The sequence below is a fragment of the Elephantulus edwardii genome, unplaced genomic scaffold, assembly GCF_000299155.1.
Source record: "Elephantulus edwardii isolate Elephantulus edwardi_28Jun2011 unplaced genomic scaffold, EleEdw1.0 scaffold00139, whole genome shotgun sequence".
NCBI lineage: Eukaryota > Metazoa > Chordata > Mammalia > Macroscelidea > Macroscelididae > Elephantulus > Elephantulus edwardii.
Genome location: NW_006399889.1, coordinates 1,357,231 through 1,380,800, shown reverse-complemented (window position 1 = coordinate 1,380,800; position 23,570 = coordinate 1,357,231). Strand labels below are relative to the sequence as shown.

The 23,570-nt window shown below is 42.3% G+C and overlaps 1 protein-coding gene across 2 annotated transcripts in view; it reads left to right on the top strand.

The window, feature by feature from the left end:
* The window catches only part of FRMD4A (FERM domain containing 4A), an 852,768-nt gene that overhangs the window by 661,405 nt on the left and 167,793 nt on the right, over positions 1-23,570 (top strand). For both annotated transcript variants that reach the window (XM_006894277.1, XM_006894278.1), the window contains 2 exons: positions 492-584; positions 19,259-19,343. In XM_006894277.1, the coding sequence (XP_006894339.1) occupies positions 492-584; positions 19,259-19,343 (178 nt within the window). The remainder of the gene's footprint in view (positions 1-491; positions 585-19,258; positions 19,344-23,570) is intronic.

The window sequence follows — 23,570 nt, the reverse complement described above, 5'->3', positions numbered from 1 at the left end:
TAGTTTGCATTTTCTAGCGTTTTGGTAGACGTGTATAGAATGTACACTGTCATGTATTGTTTCTCTTGTGCAACATGATTTTTTTTTTCATCCCTCTGTGGCTGCATAGTTCTATTTCATGAATCTGTCATCATTTGTTTATCCATTTCTCTACTGATAAGCATTTGGGCTGTATCAAGATTTTGGCTATTACACAGTACCCCTGAGTAGTTATGGACAAATGTCTGTAAGGACTTAAGCTTTCATTGCTTTTTATCAAACCCCTAGGAGTGCAGTCACTGGGTCATATGTGGGGTTATTTCTCTCCTTCCTCATGTCACCAGCTGGCGCAGCCTTCCACCGGTAATACCTTTGGGTTCATCAAGTACTGACAGATTAATAGTGAAGGAGACAGTCGTGTTTATGTCTGGTCCAGCATGTTCTGTTACTGTCATCACAAGAAACTTCTGCAAAGTCTAAATTCTTAACCAGCTTGTCTCTGTTTTCCTCAGGGGACACTTAAATTGGCTTCAACTAGATCGAAGAGTATTGGAACATGACTTCCCAAAGAAGTCAGGACCAGTGGTTTTATATTTTTGTGTCAGGTAAGTGCACGTGGTATCCACACCTTTTTTTCTTCTTTATTTTGGTTTTCCCCCTAGAAAAGCCTGAAAAGGTAGAATGATTAAAAGGAAAGATAAAGAAACCTTGTGTTGTTCCATTGTCGCTGACAGAGATCATAGTATACATATATTCCTAGTAGATGTGCACATAGGGCATGGATGTGGAAGGCACACTGGGATCTGTGTGTGTGCACATGTGTGTATGTGCACATGCATGCTTGAGATCTTGTACAGAGATGCCTACGTAGATGTAAAATGAAGAGAAAAGATCTTTTTAATTTAGGGGTTTTTAAAATTTCTGCTTCTTTATGAAAAGATCTTTTTCGTTTCTGCCTCTTTACTTGCCGTGATCATATATTCAAACTAAACTGTTTCTCTTATAATATGAAATTCATTTGTGTTCCTTTTTGGTGACAACTATGTAACAAAGTCCCTCTATTCTTTCCTTTCAATAATAGTTTCCACCTTGACCTGTTAAAATTTGCACATTTTACCCCAAAGACGAAGAGTTCAAACCTGGCAACAAATTACAATTAATTAAATTCTTGAAAAGAGGGGATATAACAAAATATCAGAAACCGTGAATATTTTTTTTAAAAAATCTGTTATAAGGAAGCCCTGGTGGCATAGTCCATAGGCAATTGTTTGTTAACCCAAATGTGACCCCTCTCTGAGATTTCTATCCACCAGCAGCTCTGAAGGAGAAAGGTAGGAAATTTCCTGTTGGGAAGGATACAGCCTCAGAAACCCTCTGGAGAGACAGCTATAAATCTGTGTGTCTCAATGTACAGGAGTGAGTGAATGAGTGACTGAGTTTGTTATGGGCTGTAGTTGTAACAATACTTAACATGCACAGTGGTCTTATGAAGTCAAGTAGACTTAACACTTCCATTTTCAGAGGCTTTTTGGAGCCACTGAATGGTCACAGCATGAGTTTACAGAATGAGAATTGATTGACAGCAAAATCAGAGTCTTGGTCCTCAGATCCAGCAACTGTGCAGGAACTCAGTGTGGTGGGCCCCGGTATTTCTGTTGAGAACTTTCCTTGTGACATGATTACAGATGCACTAATGTTCTGATGCCTCAGTCTTCAGAGTCTGTGTGGTGCAGATAGTTCACATGCTTGTTTGAAGGTTCGAATCCACCCAGCAGCACCTTGAGCGAGAGGCCTGAAAATATTAGTTCCTAGAAGTCACAGCCATTAAAATTCTCATGGGCGCAGTTCCACACTAACACACGTGGGCCACCCTGAGCTGGAATTGACTCAAGGACAACTGGTTTGCTTTTTATTTTGATCACAGTCTTCAGCTGCTCGCCAATATTTCCACCCACTACAAAGTCCATGTTCTTTTAAAATATATAAACAGGAATTGAGAAGCAGGGTTTACTTCCGTTCTTCCTAAAGCCCACGGTAAGAGTGACGTTTTAGACATAGCTATTCTGATAGCATAGAAAGCACTAGACAAAGCTTAAAACAAAGGAGGGAAAAGGTCCATTTAACAGGCTGGAGTTTACACCTTTACTTAAGCTGGTGGGGTAAATTTAAACTTTAATGTCTTTCTGATAGGTTTAACAGCTGTGAACATATCAGAGCTAATCTTAGCCATTCGCATTACTGATGGGAATAATTTCATTGTCATATTCTCTTTTAATGAGGTCTACATTTTTGCAGATTAATGGAAATGTAACCATATAAAGCAAAGAGTAGCAAATCCCTTGGGAAGAGCATGTGGTATCTGAGGAGAATCTAAGCAGATCATTAACCTGCAATTTTAGGTGGATGAATGTATTTACCATATATCAGGCTTTCCCCTTCTGCAACTATCACCTACATTAACCAGTCTAGTTGTGTAACTAGGTCTTTTTTTCCAAAGGCCTGTGATTACCCAAAGGAGCTCTAGTGGCACTTTGGTTGAAGAATTTGACAGTTAAGTAGGTCAATGGTGCAAGCCCACCAGCTGACTTGCTTCCATGAAGAATGACAGCTCTCAGAACTCAGTGGGCAGTTCTGGTCTGTCCTTCAGGGTCACTGTGAGTTGCAGTCCACTTGCTATCAGTCGGTTTACTGTCAGTCAACTCAAAACAAGTGTAAGAGCTGAGTTATTTGTAGGTTTGGAGAAACTGCACCCTTGTAGGAATGCTTGAGGCACCATAGGACAGATAGTGGAAGTGTTTATCTACGTTATTCAAAGGTAATTTGGAAGAAAGCTGCAGCAGCCTGGCCAGCAAGGTACCATCGCGTCTGACCACAGTGGCCACCTGAGTGTGAGATAACTCTGTTCTGTAGGGTTTTTCAGCGACTGGTTTGGGAAAAGCTGATGGGCAGGCATTTCACCCAGGGCACCTCTGAGTGGACTCCACCAGTCATCCTTTCTATTAGCATGCCTGTCTGCCAGGTTCACCATCCAGAGACTCCCAACAGGTTCTAGCAATAGAGAGGACTGGGAATGGTGCCCAGAGAATGACATAGTTGCAGCACTTCTACTCATAGTCCCAGGCTCCACTTCAGCTGCACGTACTTCATGAAGACCACAGCAGAAACCACCCAAAAGACTCATTTTTAACATCCACTGTAGCCACATTTAGATACAGTCAATTCTTGCTGCTGTTTCTTTATACCCGATGCCTGGCATATATGCCTGCCACAGGGCCAACCTCTTCCTCATGCTGCTTGTGAAAGCTAATTTTTCTAGAAGGCAGAGTGCTTCTATTTCTAATTGCCCCATGGACAACTCCACATGAGTGCTTCAAACACAGCAGGTCCAAAGCCAAAGTAATTCTCTTGCAACCTTTTTTCACCTTTCTAAACTCTCTGTGTTCCTATCGAATGGGCTATATATAGATTCTGACATCTTGATGTCTGGGTCGTCGAATCCTCAGATACATTAATTCTGTGCTGCTCCCTTCAAGATCTCTCTCAACCCTGTCATGTCCTTTTTATTACCTGAAAATCAGGCCATTACGTCTGCCATTTGGACTTTGCAAAAGCCTCTGTGAGTGACTGTAACTTTCGCTCAGATCCAAGAAGACATTGGCTCCATCCACCCCACCACTCACTATCCCACGGTCCTAAGTTCCAGATTCCATGACTTCTGCTGTCTTGAAGAGAGGAGTGGATTGTCTCCCACAGGGATTTCTTTGTTTTCACCTTGATTTTTTGGAGGTCTAGGAAGAATTTACAGCTCACAGCTTTGTGTCTTTCTAGGGAAGCCCCAGGCTATTTCCTCCAAGGGAGTGAGCTGACAAACTACCTTCATAAATGACCTGGGCCTAGAATCTATGGAGGCGCTTCTGTCCGATGGACTTAGTCCCAGTTGGATAGGGGGCCCTCCTGGACAAGGGCATGGTCAATCCTTTGAAGCCTCTGCTTCGCCAGCAGTTACTAGGATGTACTTGCCTCATGTGTCCTACTGCTTTTTTCTCCTCTAGTGTAAACACGCCTGCATCTATGCAACAGATGCTTGCCTTCAGGGGGCAGAATAAAGCACTTTATAAAAGAGGACCATGAGAAAGATTGTCTGCCTTAAGCCAAATTTTAGAAATTCCTGAAGTGGAAATAATAACCCTGTATCACTGACTATCTAAACTTGACTCTCATCCCAGGATGGGCTGTATAATCTGGCTTTTACATATTCCTTCAGAGGAGCTCTGGGAGGTATTAGCTATAGGGAATTATGTTGCTAACCTCTCTGGCAGTTCAAATTTTCCAGCTACTCCATGGGAGAAAGATGGGCAGTCTCTTTCCATGCTGTTCACAGCCTCTAACACCCCATGGGAAAGCCAAATGTGAGTCAGTTCTCAACAGACAGCAATGAGAGGCTCAGTCACTGTAAAGCGTATTCAAAACGTTATGTGAGTGCAAGGGCAGAATCCTCACCTCCATTCAACAGATTGTTGGTGTTGTTGTTAAATGCCATCGAGTCACCTGCAACTCATAGTGACCACATGTACAACAGCCCTAAATCCTGCTCTATCCTGGGCCAATCTTACTGTCTCTGACACACCTAACCCCATTACCCCAGTCATAGTTGAATCAATCCATCTCATCGAGGTCTTCCTTTCTTGTGCTGCCCCTCCACCCTCCCAAACATGGCATCCCTTTCAAGGACTGATCCCGCCTTGCAACCTGTCCAAAGTATGTCAGACGAAGCCTCACAATCCTTGCCTCCAAGGAGCAGCCTGGTCTCACCCTCCCTAGGAGGAGTCTGTTTGTTCTCTTAGCAGTCCATGATATATTTAATATTCTTCTTCAGTACCACAGATAAAAGGCATCAATTCTCCTGTCATTCATCCCTAGTCATTGTCCAGCTCTCTGATGCAGAGCAAGTAATTGCAAAGACCATGGCCTATTTCAGGTGCACCTTATTCTCCAGACTGATATAGTTGCTCTTCAGTACTTTGAAGAGGTCTCTGACAGCAGACTTTCCCAGTGCAATTTGTCTTTTCATTCCGTGGTTGCTGGTACCATGAGTGTTGATTATCGAGCCAAGCATTAGGAAATATAAAACCTAGATCTATTACATAACTTGAACTTGCAGCATTCTGCTTCATCCTACATCCTTGAAATACTTTTTTAATAAACATTTCCTCATCAGAGGGCTTGTGGGAAATTTTCAGAATGGCTGCATGGAGGATTTGAGAACCTGCCTCTTCATGGAATGGTCATTTCTTTTGTTGTTGTTGTTTATTTGTTTTTTATTGTGATTTTTTAATGGATGTTTACAGAAAAGTTGCATTTTCATTCATTCATTCTTGCACATTTTCCACCTTACTTCCCTTCCCTAGTTCACTTTCAAAAAAGAAAACAAAAAAATAAAAAACATTCATTCACTTGACCTGGTGCCTCCATTTCCTCGTCAGCAGAGGCGTCAAGAATGATTGCATTGGCTTCAGGATCTTAATGATTACCTGAGAAGGAAAAAGGATTAGAGAGAAGGAAATGATCCGTAATTACGCTCTCTCCATTATTAAGGTCTCCAGTGGCACAGAAGTTAAAGAATTTGGATGCGAAACAAAAGGAGCCCTGGTGATATAGTGTATTATGCATTGCTGAAAGGTCAGAGGTTCAAATCCAGCAGAAGACAGTTGTTCCACAAAGATAGATGGACAGTCTCCTTCTGTAAAGATTTATGACCCCAGAGGCCCAATGGTGAGTCACTTTGAGTCAGAATGGACTCTAGAAGTGAGGTAAACAAAAGGTCATGGGTTCTAATTAACCAGTCACTCCATGAGAGAAACATGTTACAATTAGTTAGCTTCTAATAAGATTTACAACCTTGGAAACCCCAGTTCTGCTCTCTTATTGAAGAGTCAGTGATTTGAACTCACAGTTCGAATGCACCAGCTGCTTCTTGGAATAAAGATGTAGTCAGCTTCTATGAAGATTTATAGCTTTGGAAAACATGGGGGGAAATTCTGCTTTGTCTTTTTTTATTGTTTCTAGGAGTTAGAATAAACTATAGCAGTTGGTTTGGAGGGCTGTGTGGGTATGTGTGTGTGTGTGTTTGTATGTGTTATGTTGTGTTGAGTCAGACCAATTGAGTGGGTTTTCAGAGGCAGTAAATTGCATTGGAGGAGAGATTGTCCATCTTTCTCCCAAGGCAGCTAATGAATTAGAACTGCATGCCTTTAGGTTGGAAGCACAACTCCTTTCCACTAAACCACTAAAGGGGTGTGTGTGTGTGTGTGTGTGTGTGTGTGTGTGTGTGTGTGTGAGAGAGAGAGAGAGAGAGAGAGAGAGAGAGAGAGAGAGAGAGTTGTTCTTATGCAGCTGCATATCCATTTCCCTCGATTTCCCAAAGTATTTCAGCCCCTGCCTGTCTTCATTTCTTTGCCAATTCAGTTAAAATCCAATTGGGCATCATTCCAACCATTCTCTTACACAGGCCTTCACCTCTCTTACTCAGTTCTTTTTGCTTGTTCGTTCATCCTCTCTCTCTCTCTCTCTCTCTCTCTCTCTCTCTCTCTCTCTTTTTCTCTCTCTTCTAGGAATGGCTCAAACCACATGTCTTGTTTTCTTTCTTTTTGCCCTTGAGCTGCTGACTGTGGTTAAAATATACGTGTGTATGATGAAGCGCACACCTGCAGCAGGCTGGTGCATGGCTCATAGTGATCATTGTCTGTGCGTGGCTTCAGTAGGACTAGCTAGTTCTCCCGTGCGTGCCTGCCTGGCTGAGGTATTCTGCATCTCTTGTCACCGACCAGATGCTTACCCCCTTCTCTCTCATTGCTTATGATTTTACAGAGAAAACAAAGTAAAGACCATAATGAGGATACTCCATCAACTTTTTATACTCTCAGACTTACATTTTCTGTCCACACATCTCGCATCAAAAGAATGAGGCTTGTTGCCCCATCCTCCAAGGCTAGCATGCCCACATGTGGTGAATCCCAGCCCTTTGTACAGCCTCAGTCACCTTGCTCCATCAAGCCTTTTCTCTTTTTCTCTCTTAAGCTGCTTAGTCTCCATGGACTCTTCCTTGCAGTTATTTCTATTCACTTCCCCTTCTGCTCACAGTAAAAGTTTAGAAAAATAAGTCTGCACTTGCTATCCCCTTCCTAGCACCTGATTCGTCTCTTAATTTGCGGTAGCCCAGTGTCTGCTCTCATCATACCGCCAAATTTCTTACCAAAGTCACCGGTGATTTTAGTGATTAGACCCCAAGCTCTGCAGGCCCTTTTCTGCCCTCCTCTGACGTGAAGCACCATGGCTCTGGCCTGCTTTGGGCCTATCTCACTCAGTGCCCTCTCCTTGGCTCGGGACACCTCATTCTCCTGGGACACCTCTCTGTTTGCTCTGTCCCTCGCTCTGTTATATCGTCCCTTTTGCTTTCGGACCTCCATCCTGTTTGCCATCTCTCCCTCTGCCCCTCCCAGTGTAAAGTTTCACACCCCTCATGGCAGCCAGCACTGGAGGGTCCACTCTCCGCCTAGCGTCTTGGAAGCCTAGCATCTCTCCAAGTCCTCTCCGCTCATTCTCATCTGTGTGCAAGTGCAACCGAATCCAATTAAATCCTCATTTCTCTGCCCTTAAATGCCTTTCTCTCTTTGTGCTGCCTTCCTCTCTCTATAATGACACCACCATTCATCCAAGTCCCAAGCTGGAGACTTGAGGGATTAACCTTTATTTTGCTGACTCCCGCTCACCTGCTCCTTTATCCTCTGTCTCTGCTCAGTTCCTATCATTTCTGCCCCTTGAAAAGCCCATGTGTCTGTGCCTTACTTTCCAGCCACACTTCTCAGCTGGAATTCAGGCCTTGATAAACCTCTCTTGGACCAGAAATCCTCTGTTTTCTCTTGTTCTGGTCTTGGCCTCTTCCATATATTGGAGAGAACTTTCTAAAATTCTTCTCTGATCCCCTGTTCCTAATATCTTATCACTTCCCAGAATACTCAGGGTAAAAAAAGGATTTCCTTAGCATGTTCTGTATGGCCTGATTTCTCCTTACCTGTCCAGCTGTCCGGCTTCCTCTTCCTCTACTCCCTTACATACTCTCATACATAAATACACATACAGTCTCTATCCAGCCATCACCCTATGGCCAGCATCACGTCTGACTTCAGTGCCCAACACCAGTCTTCACTGCTCCAAGGCAAGTCCCCCACATTTGAACAGTGCCCCTCTGGTGGTAGCCACCAGACCAGCTTGAGAAATAGATCAAGAAAAAGTGTAAGAGACTGTGCCTGCACCCCCAAGGAAGCCCGGGTGTCTTTCTTGGGCCATGTCTGCACGCCTAAGGAGTCTTCCACTTCTGGGCTCCTTCTTTGAATTGTGTATTTAGTCAAGTGTCGCTATAGCTCAGGCCAGCCACACTGTTTGTAGGAAAATAAACAGAGATTAGATGTGTCTCCTCAATCTTAGAGTTTCACAGTCAACTGAAGTGAGCAATTGAAAAACTAAAAATAACAGAAAGTGAGTGGGGAGAAGCCAGAAGCTTGATGTGGGAGTGAGGCTCTTGTTTCCAAGTCCAGGGGCCTGATTGTGAGGTCTGTCCTGACCATGACAGCAATCACCACTCCCTGTCATTCATGGAAACGGTGATAGCGTGTAGCTAAAAGGAGGTGCCTGCTTCCCGAAATTGTTCTATCTCAACTGTGCATCCCAGACTTGTACTCACAGTTAAGGGTTTTTTGCTGCTGAAGCTCGCTCCCAACAGCAGAGTTGCCCGCTGAAACTCACAGCAGTATTAATTATTGTTCTCATTATTGTTGTTCTTTGCTGCTACCAAAAATCAGCATTCCAAATGTGACACTTGTGTTCATTACAAAATGAAATCACTGGTCCATTTAATTAACACTTGCTGAAAATATTCAGTGATTACCACGTGCAGAGGGGTGGGTGCAGAGGGAAGAGGCAGGAGGTGTGGGGGGCTGATGTCATCTGCTTGGGCTTCTCACCATCTGATTGGACAATGTTCAGCCCATTGGGATTCTGCAAGTTTAAGAAGGAAAACAAAACTCACAAGGCTTCAGAGTATATAATATACTCATGCACACAATCACCTAGCGCAGGTGCACACCGATTTAAAAATGTCTGATAAAACATCCTCGGGTGGAGATTACTTGTGCCTTTGTTTTGTTATTTGGGTGACTTGTGACATTACTTATGGAGCATGAGGGGGCCTTACCGAGGCTCACCTCAGACAGAAGTACGGTTCCTTCTGACACAAAAAGCACCTCTTAGACACAGCCCTTCTAAGTGGTCCAAAGAACCAGACTTCAGCTTACCCACGCAGACCCTCTGGATCCGAAAAGAATGATTTCTCTGCTTGGGTTTACCCCCAAGAATCCAGAATTTTCTTTGTGAACTAGGCCTTAGAGAAAGCCCACCCTTATCTGTGGACGGAGTAGTAAGGAAATGCAACATCGCCACCTACTGCTGAGAAGAAGGATTTTCCCAAAGCTCATGAATTTAAGAAAAAGAAGTAATTAGGAAACCAATGGAGACCTGAAAAGAGGGCATAGCAGTAGGCGTAGATCAATGGTGATTAATGTCATAAAACACAGTGTACATAAGTGATCGTTTGAAACACAACGTGGATGTGATGCATGGACTGTGTGATGCACGGTGTACATGATACACAATGTATACGAACTTTGTGTGCAAACCAATATAAAATAAAAATAAAGTGGAAGAGGAGGGAAAAGCACATATATTTATACAAAAAAGATACCCCGAGGTGTTTTTTTTTAATTTTGCATTGGTTTGCATACAAAGTTTATATACATTGTGTTTCACACTATCTTTCATTGATACTGTGTTTCATACAATCATTCTCATGTGTTAAAAAACCAATCACAGGTAATCCATTCCCATCATTAGTCTGTCTTTTCAAATCTCTGCTGGATCTTTCCCATTTTCCTTACCTCCCTCCTTATACCCACCAAACTGTGTGAACCTATGATTCCCAGCCCCCTCCCACCCACGCTCTCCTCTTTGAAGAATATTTTTAATTTTAATTGAGATTTTCCCTTTAGAGTAGTGAGAGAAGATCTTCACCCTGAAACCCACAGCGTCCCTTTTCAGCAGGAAGTAGCTAAGAGAATACGCCATCCCCTTTTCCTTATGAATCAGGGTGAAGTCTCTCTCAGGGAGGAGTGATAGGGAATGGCAAAGGACACACTGACAAAGGAGATTAATCAGAACTGACTTTGACAAGCACTGTGGCAATTGGACAATTAAAACAGACATTCGGATGGCAGGGGAGAAGAACAAACTGGGGAGGAGGGTGGAGAGAATGGTGCGGCAATGAAGGAGTGAAAGCCCAGAATCCCTGTGAATGTTCATTGAAACTAATAAAATTTAATAATAATATAAAAAAAATTGAGATTTTAACAAAAGCTTATAGAGAACTGGGATTTCCATTCAAAGACTAGAACTTCTTAACAAAAAGAAAACATGACTTAGAAACCAAACCATCAACATTTCACCAGAAAGTTTCTCTCCGCAGTGTTCATTTAGGGCTCCCTATGCCTCTGTGTGGTAAGAATGTTTGTTTTCTTGACATTGAGATGCAATCCACGCCAAAGACTGCATTTCTTGATCTTCTGCAACAAGTGCTTCAAGTCCTCCTCACTTTCAGCTAGCAAGGGTGTGTCATCTGATTAACACAGGTTATTGATGAGTCTCCCTCCAATCCTAATGCCACACTTCAGAGAGGCCAGCTTCTCAGAGAATTTGCTCTGCACACAGATTGAATAGGTATGGAAAGAGACTACAACCCTGACACTCCCCCTTCTCAATTTTAAACCAAGCGTTGTTCCCCTGCTCTGTTTGCACATTAGGCAGTGTCATGATGAATGGAAAGGAGATTGAAACTGTCAACAGCTTCATCTTGCTTGGATCCACAATTAGCACCCTTGGTATTAGCAGTTAGGAAATAAGGAGACAGACACATTGCACTGGGAAAGTCTGCAATTTAAGACCTTGCCATATTATTGAAGAGTAATGATGTCAGTTTGAAGACTAAGGTGCATCTGATTCAGGCCATGATCTTTCCAATTACTTGCTATGCATCTAAGATATGGAAAATGAATAAGGATGATAGGAAAAGAATCGATGCCTTTGAGCTGTGGTGTTAATGAAGAGCACTGAACATCCCAAGGATGGCCAAGAGAACGAACAGATACGTCTTAAAGAGGGTGCCTGCTCTTTGGAGTCAAATATGGTGTGGCTTTGCCTCACATGCTTTGGGTATATCGCTAGGAGGAGCTATTCCTTGAAGAAGGACATGATGCTGAGAATGGTGGAGGGTCAGTGAAGGAGAGGAAGACCCTCAACAAGGTGGATTGACACAGTGACTGCAGCAATGGGCTCCTGTGTGTCAGGAAGTGTGAGCATGGTGCAGGATAGAACAGGGTTCAGGTCTCTTGTTCACAGGGTTGTTATGAGTTGGAATTGACTCGACAGCACCTAACAACAACAACTGAAATGCCAAGGTCTGATTTTCTCTGTTGTTGTGCCCCGTTGAGTCAATTCAGACTGCTGAAACCCCAGTGTCACAGAGTAGAACTGCCCCAGAGGGTTTCTTTGGCTGTAATCTGAGTGACCTGTTCTTTGGTGGATTCCGACTTCTGGCCTTTCAAAACTGAAACTGCTGATAGGTCGAGGGATGGCGGGCAGGGGTGTGTGTGTGCTGAAAATAGATCTGAGAAAGGATTTGCCAATTACTTACATTCATCCCACTGTGCAACCACTACCACTGTCTATGCAAATATTCCACTACCATTGACAATTACTCATTGTCCCCTACACAGGGACTCCTACCTCTCCTCCCTTCTCACCCTTGATAACCATGAATAAACTTGAGTCCCTATACATTCGTTCTCTAAGCATTTTCCCCTTGGCTGTAACCTTTTGGTTTCTTTGTTTTATTCTGAACGTTCTGTTGTGCTTCAGACACAAGTTCATGTAGTTCATACACTATTCCTAGATGTTGGCTGGGTCCTCACAGTGTGTCCATTTCTGCCCTGGGTTTCCTGTTTCCGTTTGTCTGGATCTCTTGCCCCTCTACCTTCTCAGCTTAGCTTACCTGTGCCTTTGGTCTCCTCTACTTGATCATCCTAAGGGAGCTCTGGTGGTGGAGTCTGTAGGAAGTTGTGCTGCTCACCCCAAGCTTGTACCTCTCTGGTGATTCTAATCTGCCAGTGGCTCAAAAGTGAGAAAGATGGACAGCTTTATTCAGGGCAACTTATAGCCTCTAAAACCCAATAGAGGATCTGCTAGGAGTCTGTTCCAACTCATTGACAATGAGTTTGAGTTTTGAGTTGATATTCTAACAAGTCACCAGTCATTTTTTTACTCACCTGTCCCTTAATGAAGGATATGCTACAGACAATAGTAGGACAACCGGGAACTGACAGAAGTTTCCAGACTGCCCTCTGAGTGGTAACAGGAAACTACCTTAAGAGAGGGTGGTTTTCCCTTCAGCTTAAAATAAGCTAGCCATTCCTTCCCTTTATCAACATCTTTTATAGCCAGGCAGTGTGAACTCGCTGGAAATGAATGCTGTAGCCAAAGTGTAGAATTTGTCACCTCATTTCAGTTTTCTGTTATTAGAGAGTTGAAAAGGAAATGTTGGGTTTCCTTAATAAACTATTGCAGGGAAAACTGGGTAGGAGTGGTGGGGAGAAACAGTATGTCTTCGCTCCTTCATTGCCATTCTCCATTCATAAATGGGATAAAATGGGTTTGTTGTTGTTGTTGTTGTTGTCGTCGTTATTATTGTTGTCATTATGTGCTGTCAAGTTGCCTGAGACTCATAGCAACCCTATGTACAACAGCCCTAAACTGTGCTCCATCCTGTGCCAACCTTATTGTCTCTAACACACCTACACCCGTTACCCAAGTCACTGACTCAGTCCATCTCATCCAAGCATGACTTCCCTCCCCAGGGACTGGTTCCGTCTTACAACATGTGCAAAGTATATTCAGATGAAGCTTCAGAATCCTTGCTTCCAACGAGCAACCTGATCTCACCCTCTCTAGGATGAACCTGTTTGTTCTCTTGGCCATCCATGATATATTCAATACTCTTCTCTAGCACCACAGCTCAAAGGCATCAATTCTTCTTCCAGCAATCCTAGTCATTGTCCAGCATTCTGACACATAGCAAGTAATTGCAAAGACCATGCCCTGTTTCAGGCACACCTTAGTCTTCAGACTGACATTGTTGCTCTTCAGTACTTTGGAGAGGTCTCTGACAGCAGACTTTCCCAATGCAATTCATCTTTTAATTTCCTTGCTGCTGGTGCCAAGAGTGTTGATGGTAGAGCCAAGCAAACTGAAGCTGTTAACAACCTCAGTCTGTTCACCATCTATCATGATGCTGCTAATTGGCCCTGTGAAGAGAATTTTTTTTTTATGTTGAGCCTCAATCCATATTGAAGACTACAGTGCTTGACTTTCTGCAACAAGTGCTTCAGATCCTCCTCAGTCTCAGTAATCAGGGTTGTATCATCTGCATAATGCAGATTGTTAATGACTCTTCCTCCAATCCTGATGCCACACTTCTCCTCATAGAGCCTCCCAGATTATCTGTTCCGCATATAGATTGAAAAGGTATGGAGATAGGACATATCCTTGATGCACAACCTTCCCAATTTTGAACTATGCTATGTTTCCTTGCTCTGTTTTGATGACCACCTCCTGGTCCAAGTATAGGTTTCGCATAACCACAGTCAAGTGTTGTGGGATTCCCATTCTTCTCAGAGTCAGCCACAGTTTGTTGTGATCTACACAGTCAAATACCTTTGCAGTCAGTGAAACACAGATAAATATTCCTCTTGTATTCTCTGCTTTCAGCCAAGATGCATCTGACATTAGCTATAACATCCCTAGTGCCACAGCCTCTTCTAAATCCAGCCTACACATCTGGCAGTTCTCTGTCGATATGCTGTTAATTCCAGCTGTTTTTGGGTAATCTTCAGCAAAATCTTGCTTGCATGTGATTGTTCCATAATTTTAGCACTTTGTCAAATCCCCTTTCTTTGGAATGGAAATGAATATAGATCTCTTCCCAGTCAGCTGGCCAGGTGGTTGTCCAGATTTCTTGGCACAACTTGGTGAGTACATCCAGGGCAGCATCCATTTGTTGAAATAAGACATCAATTCCTGGAGCCTTGCTTTTTGCCGATTTTTTCAAAGCAGCTTGAACTTCGTCCTTTATCACCACAGGCTCTTGCTCATACATTGTTTGATTAAATTCTTCTGTGTCCACCAATTCCTTTTGGTACAATGACTATGCATACTCTTTCCATCTCATATTCATGCTTCCTGGACCTTTTAATATTCTGTCCAAAGCATCCTTAAGTATTGCAAATTGAGGCTTGAATTTGTTTTCAGTCCCTTCAGCTTAAGAAATGCTGAGCAAGTTTGGCCCCTTTGATTTTCTGACTCCAGCTCCTCGCATATTTCATTGTAAGGCTTTACTTTGTCCTCCCGCACTGCCCTTTGGAATCTTTTGCTGAGCTCCTTAATATCTTGATTTCTTCCCTTTGCCTTGGCTTCTCAGCACTCTAGTGCAATATTCAGAGTGTCTTCTGACATCCATTTTGTCTTTTCTTCCTCCTCTGTCTTTGCAATGACCTTTTGCATTCTTCCTGGATGATATTCTTGATATCCTCCCAAAGCTCATCTAGTCTTCACTCATTAGTGTTCAAGGATTCAAACCTGATCCTGAGATGGTTTTGAAATTTGAGCAGGGTAGACCCAAGGTCAAATTTTGGTTCTCATAATCTTGATTTCATTTTCCTCAACTTCAGCTTGAACTTGCATATGAGTAGTTGGTGGTCTGTTCCGCAGTCAGCGCCTGGCCTAGTTTTCACAGCTGATATTGAGCTTCTCCAGCTTTTCTTTCCACAGATGTAATCTATTTGATTCCTATACATACCATCAGGGGAAATCCATGTGTATAGCCTGCATTTACATTTCTTAAAAAAATGTATCTAAAATAAATAAGTCATGGATTGTGCAAAATTCTGTCATTCTATCTCTAGCTTCATTTCTGTCACCAAGTCCATGTTTTCCAACTACTGTTCCTTCTTCTCTGTTCTCAACTTTTGCATTCCATTCACCCATTATTATTACTGTGTCTTGATTGCATTTTCAATCAATCTCTGACTGCAAAAGTTGGTAGAAATCTTCTGTTTCCTCCTCTTTTGGCTCTGGTTGTTGGTGCATATATCTGAATGATAGTGGTATTCATTGGACTTCCTTGCATGCTTATGAATATTATCTTGTCACTCATTGTATTTTAAGACGGATCTAGAAATGACTTTCTAACTATGAAAGAAACCCCATCTTTCTTCATCTTTTCATCTCTGGCATAGTAGATCATATGATTATCTGACTCAAAATGTCCCATGCCAGTCCACCTCATTTTGTCAATACCTAGTATGCCAATATTTATGCATTCCATTTCTTTCTTAATGATATCCAGTTTTCATGGTTCTCACATTTCATGTTCCAATCACTAGTTCCAGTCACTTATAGCTGTTCCTCTTGTGTGTTTACATACTTGAGGTCTCAGCCTCAGTTGCCATATCTGCTAGTCTAAGTGTGCTCTGTTGTACATAGGGTTTTCAAAGGCCGGCTTTTTCAGAAGTGGATGGCCAATCCTTCTTCCTAATCTGTCTTGAGTGCTCATATTTAGAACATTATCTCACAGACAAGCATTTTATGGAAAAGAGTAGATTAAACATATTTCCCGATTATAGAAATAACCAATCGATTCAGTGTTGTCCCCACCCTTGGCACATATACCTTTACCCGCCCCTTTCCCTGCTCCACCAGCACTCCCTTCTACTCCAATCTACTGCATTCAACACCTGTCTCCCCTACCCAGCCTTTGACGTGATGCCTTATATCTCAGTCTTTCTGGGCTTCTGTGATTCCGAATGCCTCATGCTGCTGCCAGTTTCTTCTACTGCAGGCAGTATCTCTTCAGTTTAGGAGTCTTGAATTTCTGCTCCAGGTTTGTTTCATTTAAAATAAATGGGATAACTATGTGGCACTGCTTTGGGAAATTATTTCAGACCCCAGAGACTTCAACTCAAAATTTTTGTTCCAATTTTGAGGACATTGTCACTCTTACAGGCCCTCTATTGTTGTAGTGTGAGGATGCGAAGTGTTTGTTGTTGTGTACTCCAGTATTCCAGCTCTAGCGACACCATGTGATGGAGTAGGACCACCCCTGAGGTTTTCCTAGGCTGGGGCAATCTCCTCCCGTGTGATTAGCTGCCTCAGAAAATCCCCGGAGGATCAGCTAGGGGTCGATTCTGACTCGATGGTGCGCAGCAACAACAATCTATACAGGAGCAAAAGTGCAGGCCTTTCTTCTCCCATAGAGCCACCCGCTGTGTGAGTCCAAATTATCAATCTTCCCACTGAGTTATGTACAAGGCATTTAATCACCAGCAGACTGCTTTGAGCACCAGCTCGTGAGTCGACTTGCCATAACAACTTTCCATGAGAATAGTGAGATAGAAGTAATGAAGGACAGGAAGTGTGTAGCCTAAGACTCCTAAACTGGAATTTTGTACCACGTGGGAAATCACTGATCATTTCTTCTCTCGGCATTGCCTCCATGAGCCATTTGTGGTCCAGGAAGGCCTCTAGACAGGACAAATTCATAACTAGAGCTTATCCTTTGTAGACACCTGTTTACGCACCTGTTCATTCCAGGAGCTACGTTGCTACTCGGGATATATAAATGAGTGAGGTTTGGTCTAGGCCTGAAGGAATTAACAGCCTCATGAGAAGACCTTCTGTCTATGTACACGACAGACTGTGTCACCAAAAATTATGATGCCATGGGGTGAACGCTGGTTCTTGGTGAATGATCAGAGTAAGCTGGGAGAAAGACGATTATTTTGAGATGGAGAGGACTAGGATTGGCAAATTCTAAGCAAGACAGAGACAAGAATGAGGATTTTTTAAAAGTTAATTGACAAGGGTAGGCAGGAAAATGCAATAATGAATGAATGGAAATCCAATTTTATGTAAGTTTTCATTAAAATCACAATTTAAAAGCAGGGGGAAGAGTCAATTATAGCAAATCATACGTACCACAAATCCCCAATCTGAGCTGACCTCTCCTGAACTCCCTAGGGCTGTTCCTCCTTTCTGTCTTTCCTCCTCCTCCCCCCTTTCTCTTGTCCTTCCCTCCTTCTTTCCCTCACCTCTTTCTTCCCTTCTGCACATTTTCCTATTCGGACTACTCCTTGGAGGAAAAAAAATTCAACTCCTTGTCCTCAAGTTAGAACTGCCTCATCACTAACAGGTTTTCTAAGTCTGTAAATTGCATGAGAGGAGATTTCCCATCTTTCTCCTGAGGAACCCATAGAGGATTTGAACCACACAGCACAGCTCCTTACAGACTATGCCACCAGAGATGTAGGTTTATTTCCAGTTAAATAAGATTTAATCTATTTTTATTTTTATATCTAGATTTTGCTCATGCATTTTAGTTTCCATTTCCAGTGTGCCTAGTTTTACTGTGTGTTGCTTTTCTGTGTTTCACACATAATTTTGCAAGTTGAAAGTTTGTGGTGGCCCTGTGTCTAGCAAGTCTGTTGGTACCATTTTCCCCATAAAATGAGCTCACTTTGTGTCCCTTTGTCATATTTTGGTAATCCTCACAATAAGACAGGTTTGTTATAATGCTATTGCATATTTTATAAGCTGCAGGATAGTGTAAATAGCACTTTTATGCTATTATATTTTTATATGTTGTGCCTTCAAATTGGAACTGACTTATAGTTGACCCTCTAGCAGGTTTTCAGAGACTGTTAATCACATGGGAGGAAATTGCCCAACTTTCTTCCACAGAGCAGCTGGTGAACTTGAACCAGATACCTCTGAGTTGGCAGCTCAACTCTTTACCACTTACCACTCCTTACCAGAGCTCCCTATATGTAACTCTCCCTATATATAACTAATATCTGAAGTTACTCTGGATCCATACACAACTTTCAGTGAGTGTGCACTATAATCAGCACAATAGTCTGTATTACATTTGACAAGTATGATAAAAAAGATTGTTTATTTTATCTGTAGATAGGTTATTAGCTGATGGGCCATGGCTTCACCTCACCTACAGATGTGTTTTGTTTGTCTCATACCACATTGGTTTTCTTAACTGCTTCTGTTGTTTGATTTTGGGTTCAAATTTGTGTTTGAATATTTATAAAGAGGACATTCCTAGAGGAATAAACAGTGACCTAGTCCCACTTTTTCAGACTGGAAAGGAGGACACAGTGAGATGGTGTGACTTTCTCAGAGTTGATGCCCCACCATATTATAATGCTGCTCTAGACAATGACAGTACCTAGTTCTCCTCTTCTCACTCCCTTCACCCTTGGAATGCTTTGTTCCGGAGCCAGGTATCCTAAGTGCTCAAGTCCAAGGGCTGCCACACCACCAAAGCCCTCCCTCCAAGCCTCTACCTTTTGTCACTTCCTCTTTCTTCATCAGAACCCCATTCCCTCCGTGCAGCTAATCCTGAGATAAGTACAAAGACATTATTTCTGATGAAAGAATTTAATAAACTCTGAAGTCAATGTGTGAAGCCTCATTTACTATGCACTTAAATAATTTCAGCATGTTTCATTTTGGAAAAGCACAATCTGTTCTGCATATGGATAAAGATCCAAGTCTCATTTGGCTCGAGCTGCACTGCTGTCACAGTGTGAAGGACACTTACCCACCATTCTCTGGATGTACAGAAACTAACTCCCACCTTGCCACCTCAGGAAGATAGGGAGTAGCTATTTCAAAGAGAAATATGGTCCCCTTATTCCATTAAACTGAGGATATGATGATTAAAAAGATCCAAGTCAACTGTGATTAGGACCAAAGTAAGATAATAAAAACGAAGAGCATTATGACAAGCAGACAAGGAGAATAAAGTAGATGATCCATTTTCATCTGCTCTTAAAATTGATGACAGGCCAGCTCTTCAGCTACAGTGGAGCCTGCCAAGGATAGTGTTCACAACCAATATCCATGTACTAGGGAAAGCAGCTTGTTTCCATACAAAAGCAATTGATAAAGCCTTGATGTTTTGTACATTTGAAATGAATCATGTTGTTTGAGAGAGGAGTTGATCTTGTGCTCCTTTTGTTTCTGTGGTTTACATATAATTTTTCTCTTTTAGGTTCTATATAGAAAGCATTTCATACCTGAAGGACAATGCCACCATTGAACTCTTCTTTCTGAATGCGAAGTCCTGCATCTACAAGGTGAGAACTTTTCCTCTCATTCAGACTTGCCTGTAAAAATCTGAAAGCATGCAAACCTATGCTTATTGCAGCTTTGTTCACAATAGCAAAGAGTTGGAAAGAACCCAAGTACCCTTCAACAAACAAATGGCTAGTGAAGCTGTGGTATATTCACACAATGAAATACTATGCTGCATTGAAAAGCAAGAAACTCATGCAATATTATACAAAATGGGTAACCCTGGAGGACATTATCTTGAGTGAAATATCTTAGTCACAAAAGGACAAATACTGCATAATGCCAGTGTTATAAAACAGGACTGACATGGGGTTTGGGAGGAAACTAAGAAAAGAGGGGATAAGAAATGTATACTGCATTGAATCAGATGAGGGAGAGAACTATATAAAAGAAATATATGATTAGGTATTATTGGCATGACAAGGGTCTAGAATAGGAGCTTCATAATAAAGTTGATTGGGGGGTTACTGTATAACAATGAAAGAATTTTTTTCCAAAAAGAAAAGCAAACTGGGCTGGGGAGTGGGGGGGGGGGACTGGGAGAAAAATGTGTAACAATGAATGAATGGAAACCCAAGTTCTCTATAAACATTCATTAAAATCTCAATTAAAAAAAAATCTGAAAGCATCATTTGAATCTGGGAATCCCAACTGGCTGCCCCATGGAATTATTTTATTGATTATGATGTTACAAGTAGCTTATCTCTATGAGTTATTGACAACATCAGGAAACTGAAGATGTTTGCTTGATGATGTGACTCTTCATCTATTTTGACCTCTTGGAGATGTTCTTTGAACTGATCAAGCATATGGATCTCCTTAACCTGACAACAGAAAAACAAGAGGAAAGTGTAGACGAATGCAATGATTCTTGTTCTCTTAGATTTGATGACAGTGAATGAACTTTGGCTAACTGGATGCATACTTGCCTGGTCATTTCTAAGTGCTCAGGCAGTGTCTCACAAAGGGAACACTTGGCTTGGCATGGTTCTTAATTCAGTGGATTAGTCTCTTGCATTTGCATTAAGTTTAACATCCAGTTCCTTCAAATGCTGGTGGAGTTCCTCTTTCATTGGAGAACCAAAAAAAAATGCACATACGCTTTCCTGGGGGAGGAGGGCCTGCAAAACATAGCGCAGGTTGAGAACTACCTACTATGTTGTTGTTTTGTTGTTATGTGCCGTCGAGTCGTTTGCGACTCATAGCGACCCTATGTACAACAGTGTACCTGCCATACAGAAAAGATATTTTATGTGAGAATCCACTCAGAGAAAACTTCATGATACAGTGGTCAGAGCCCTCAGCTACTCACTGAAGAGCTGGCAGTCAAACTCACCATCTTGTTCCAAGGGAGAAAGATGTAGAAATCTGCATCTGTGAAGATTTCCAGCCTTGGGAACCCTGTTGTGTAGTTCTAAGTTGTCCTATAGCGTTGTTATGAGTTAAAGTCCAAAACAGTGGGTTGGGTTGCCTTTTATTATCTACTTTGCTCTCTTGCAACATGCATACCTATGTTCCATGCAGCTGGGCTTCCTCAGGCCACATCAAGATAAGGAGTTCTCTGGTGACATAATCCATAGCAAATTGTACTGCTAACCGACCAGTCAAGCTTAGTTAGCAGTTAAGAGGAGAAAAAGTTAGTACTAAACTCTCATAGCATGCAGGCTTGCTGTTGAGAATCTGTGTGGATTGTCTGGCTAAATATTGTAACTCAAATGTAATTTGCCAGTAATACACTTCTATCAGTGTTTGCCGCTCAAGTTGTTAAGGAATGTTTAAAAGTACGTCAAAAGGTTCAGAAATAAACATGAGCTTTGTCCACCAGATGGCAGACTTGGGCAGTGAAGTAGCTAAATAGTCCTACTGAATCTGAAAGCACTCTTGGCTGGGATAAACTGAAAAACAGTGGGTTCTAACTGGTGGGGATCCTACAGGACAGATGAGAACTGGCCCCCTCAGGGTTTCCAGGACTGTAAATCTTCACTGAAGCCTATTGCTATGGCTTTGTCCTGCAGAATGACTGGCAGATTTGAGTTGCCAAATTTTGATTAGTAGCCAACAGTAGTTACCAGAGTCATACAGATACTTGAATAAAGGAAGGTGAAACATTTTCCTCTCAGAGTTAATCTTTTTGTATAGTTACATGATCACAGATTGAACACCATGCACAGAGAGAACTCTGCAACTAATAACAAAACGCTCAGACTCACTGCTGTTCAGTCAGTTGTGGCTCACCATGACCTCCATAGCCTTTCTGAGGCTGTAAATCCTAATGAGACGAGACTGCCCATCTCCCACCCCCACCCCGTGGAGCTGCTGGTGAATTTGAACTGATGTAGAAGCACAGCCTTTGAGCTAACAGTGTGACTCACTATGAGCTCCCTCTGAGGTTAATGGAAAATAGATCGGAGAGTAAGTCCTCAGAACTAAATACTATGGATTACCACCTCTAAGAACGTGATGCTGAGAGCACCAGCCTGTCTGTGGCCTGTGTATACTATTGCTGGAGCCCGGCTCACCCTTCCCAGGCTCTGTCTTAGAGCGACAGCTAGTGGCGGCTTTGCTTAAAGTTTATGCTGAAGACCAAGACCACCTCCCTCTCTCCCCCAAGAAAAGTTCTATTTTAGGAGCATAAATGTACATAGACTTTAGTTGCAAAAGACACACAATTCACATAAGTTCTCTTTTTTGAGCCATATATATTCTGAATTATCTTTAGGAAAGATAATATGTGTGAATTTTGTGGAGTGTTTTTTTGTTCTGGTGTATTTTCGCTTTGTTTTTTGGTTTTGTTTGGCCTGGGTTTATTTTTTTGCCCTGATGGATCAGTCTAAGCACTAGGGCTGCTGACTGAAAAGCTGGTGGTTTGGATCCACCAGCTCCTCCAGGTGGAGAAGACATGCCCATCTGTTCCCTTGGAAACCTGATGAGCATTTCTCCTCTGTCCTGTAGGATCTCTACAAGTCAGAATCGACATTAGTCTCTGAGTGTCACAAAGCAGGGAGCAACTTCACATACTGCTAAGGAAGCTGATTTCCAGAGAGGTTAAGTGACTTTCTGTAAGACAAAGAAGCTGGAAGTGGTAGAGCTGGTAATGTAACCAGTTTAACCTCCTTGTAAATATGTCAAGATAATGGGAGACTTTGTAGCCGAGTGATGAGGAATTTAGATTTTGCTCTTAGATCTCCTTCCGAGCTTGGCCACTTAGTAAATGCAGTATTTATGTATTATCTGCAAACTTAATTTTCTTCTTTAATTGAACAAAGATATTTTGGGGAAAAAAAACCCACAAACCCTACCACTACTACCTTCTTGTGAAGATCAAATGAGATAAAGCATGTTTAAGTGCTTAGCACTGGGCCAGGTGCATGATCACCTCCTATTCTGACAGAGCGAATGACCTGGCTCCAAACCTGAATTGTTCATCTTGGCTGTGGTTCTCTGCACCACTCACACTGTCCCTGGCATCTTCTGGGGTGGTAACGAACTCAGAGGGTGATGCCAGGCAGTAGTGCAGATCCTCAAGGCTGTAGTTTACCCAGCGCAGCTCTAAGATCAGCTCCTTCCCTCCTCCTTGGGAAGAGTCTCTACAATGCATTAGAATGTAAGATGTTCAGGTAAAACAGGCCATTCCAAAGGCATTATTCCATTCATTTTTAACAACACTAATCTCTTCTTTTTATCTCTATATATTTGAAATGCAAATGGTTCTAGAAGACTTAGTTGGGGAAAGGGGCTCATCTCTAAATATTTGGTCTGTGGTAGTATTCTTATATTGCTTTCTTTTAGCTTTATTGACTTTTTGTTAGGATATTGAGGATCACGCAAGCTTCATGGAGTCAGGCTCCTGGTGACCCCATGCACAGTGCTGCCCGACCCTATGCTATTCCCATGGTTGGCTGGAGATCAGCCCACTATGATCTGTGAGGCTGCAGCTGGCTTATTTTTGGATGTAGATCCCCATGGCTTTCTTTCTAGTTGGTCTTAGTCTGAAAGTTCTCCAGAAACCTGTTTAATATCGTAGCGGCATGCATGTTTCCATTGATAGAAGGTTATTAATTGTGCATGAAGTTGGCCTGGAACCAACCCCAGGATATTTGCATGGAAAAATGAGGATTCTTCATTGAACCACCCATCCACACTTGCTCTTTCTCCTGGTTTGGTGATTTCCATATTCCATTTTTCTAAATTTGGGTTAAGGCCAAAGTCAGCATTGCATTATTATGACT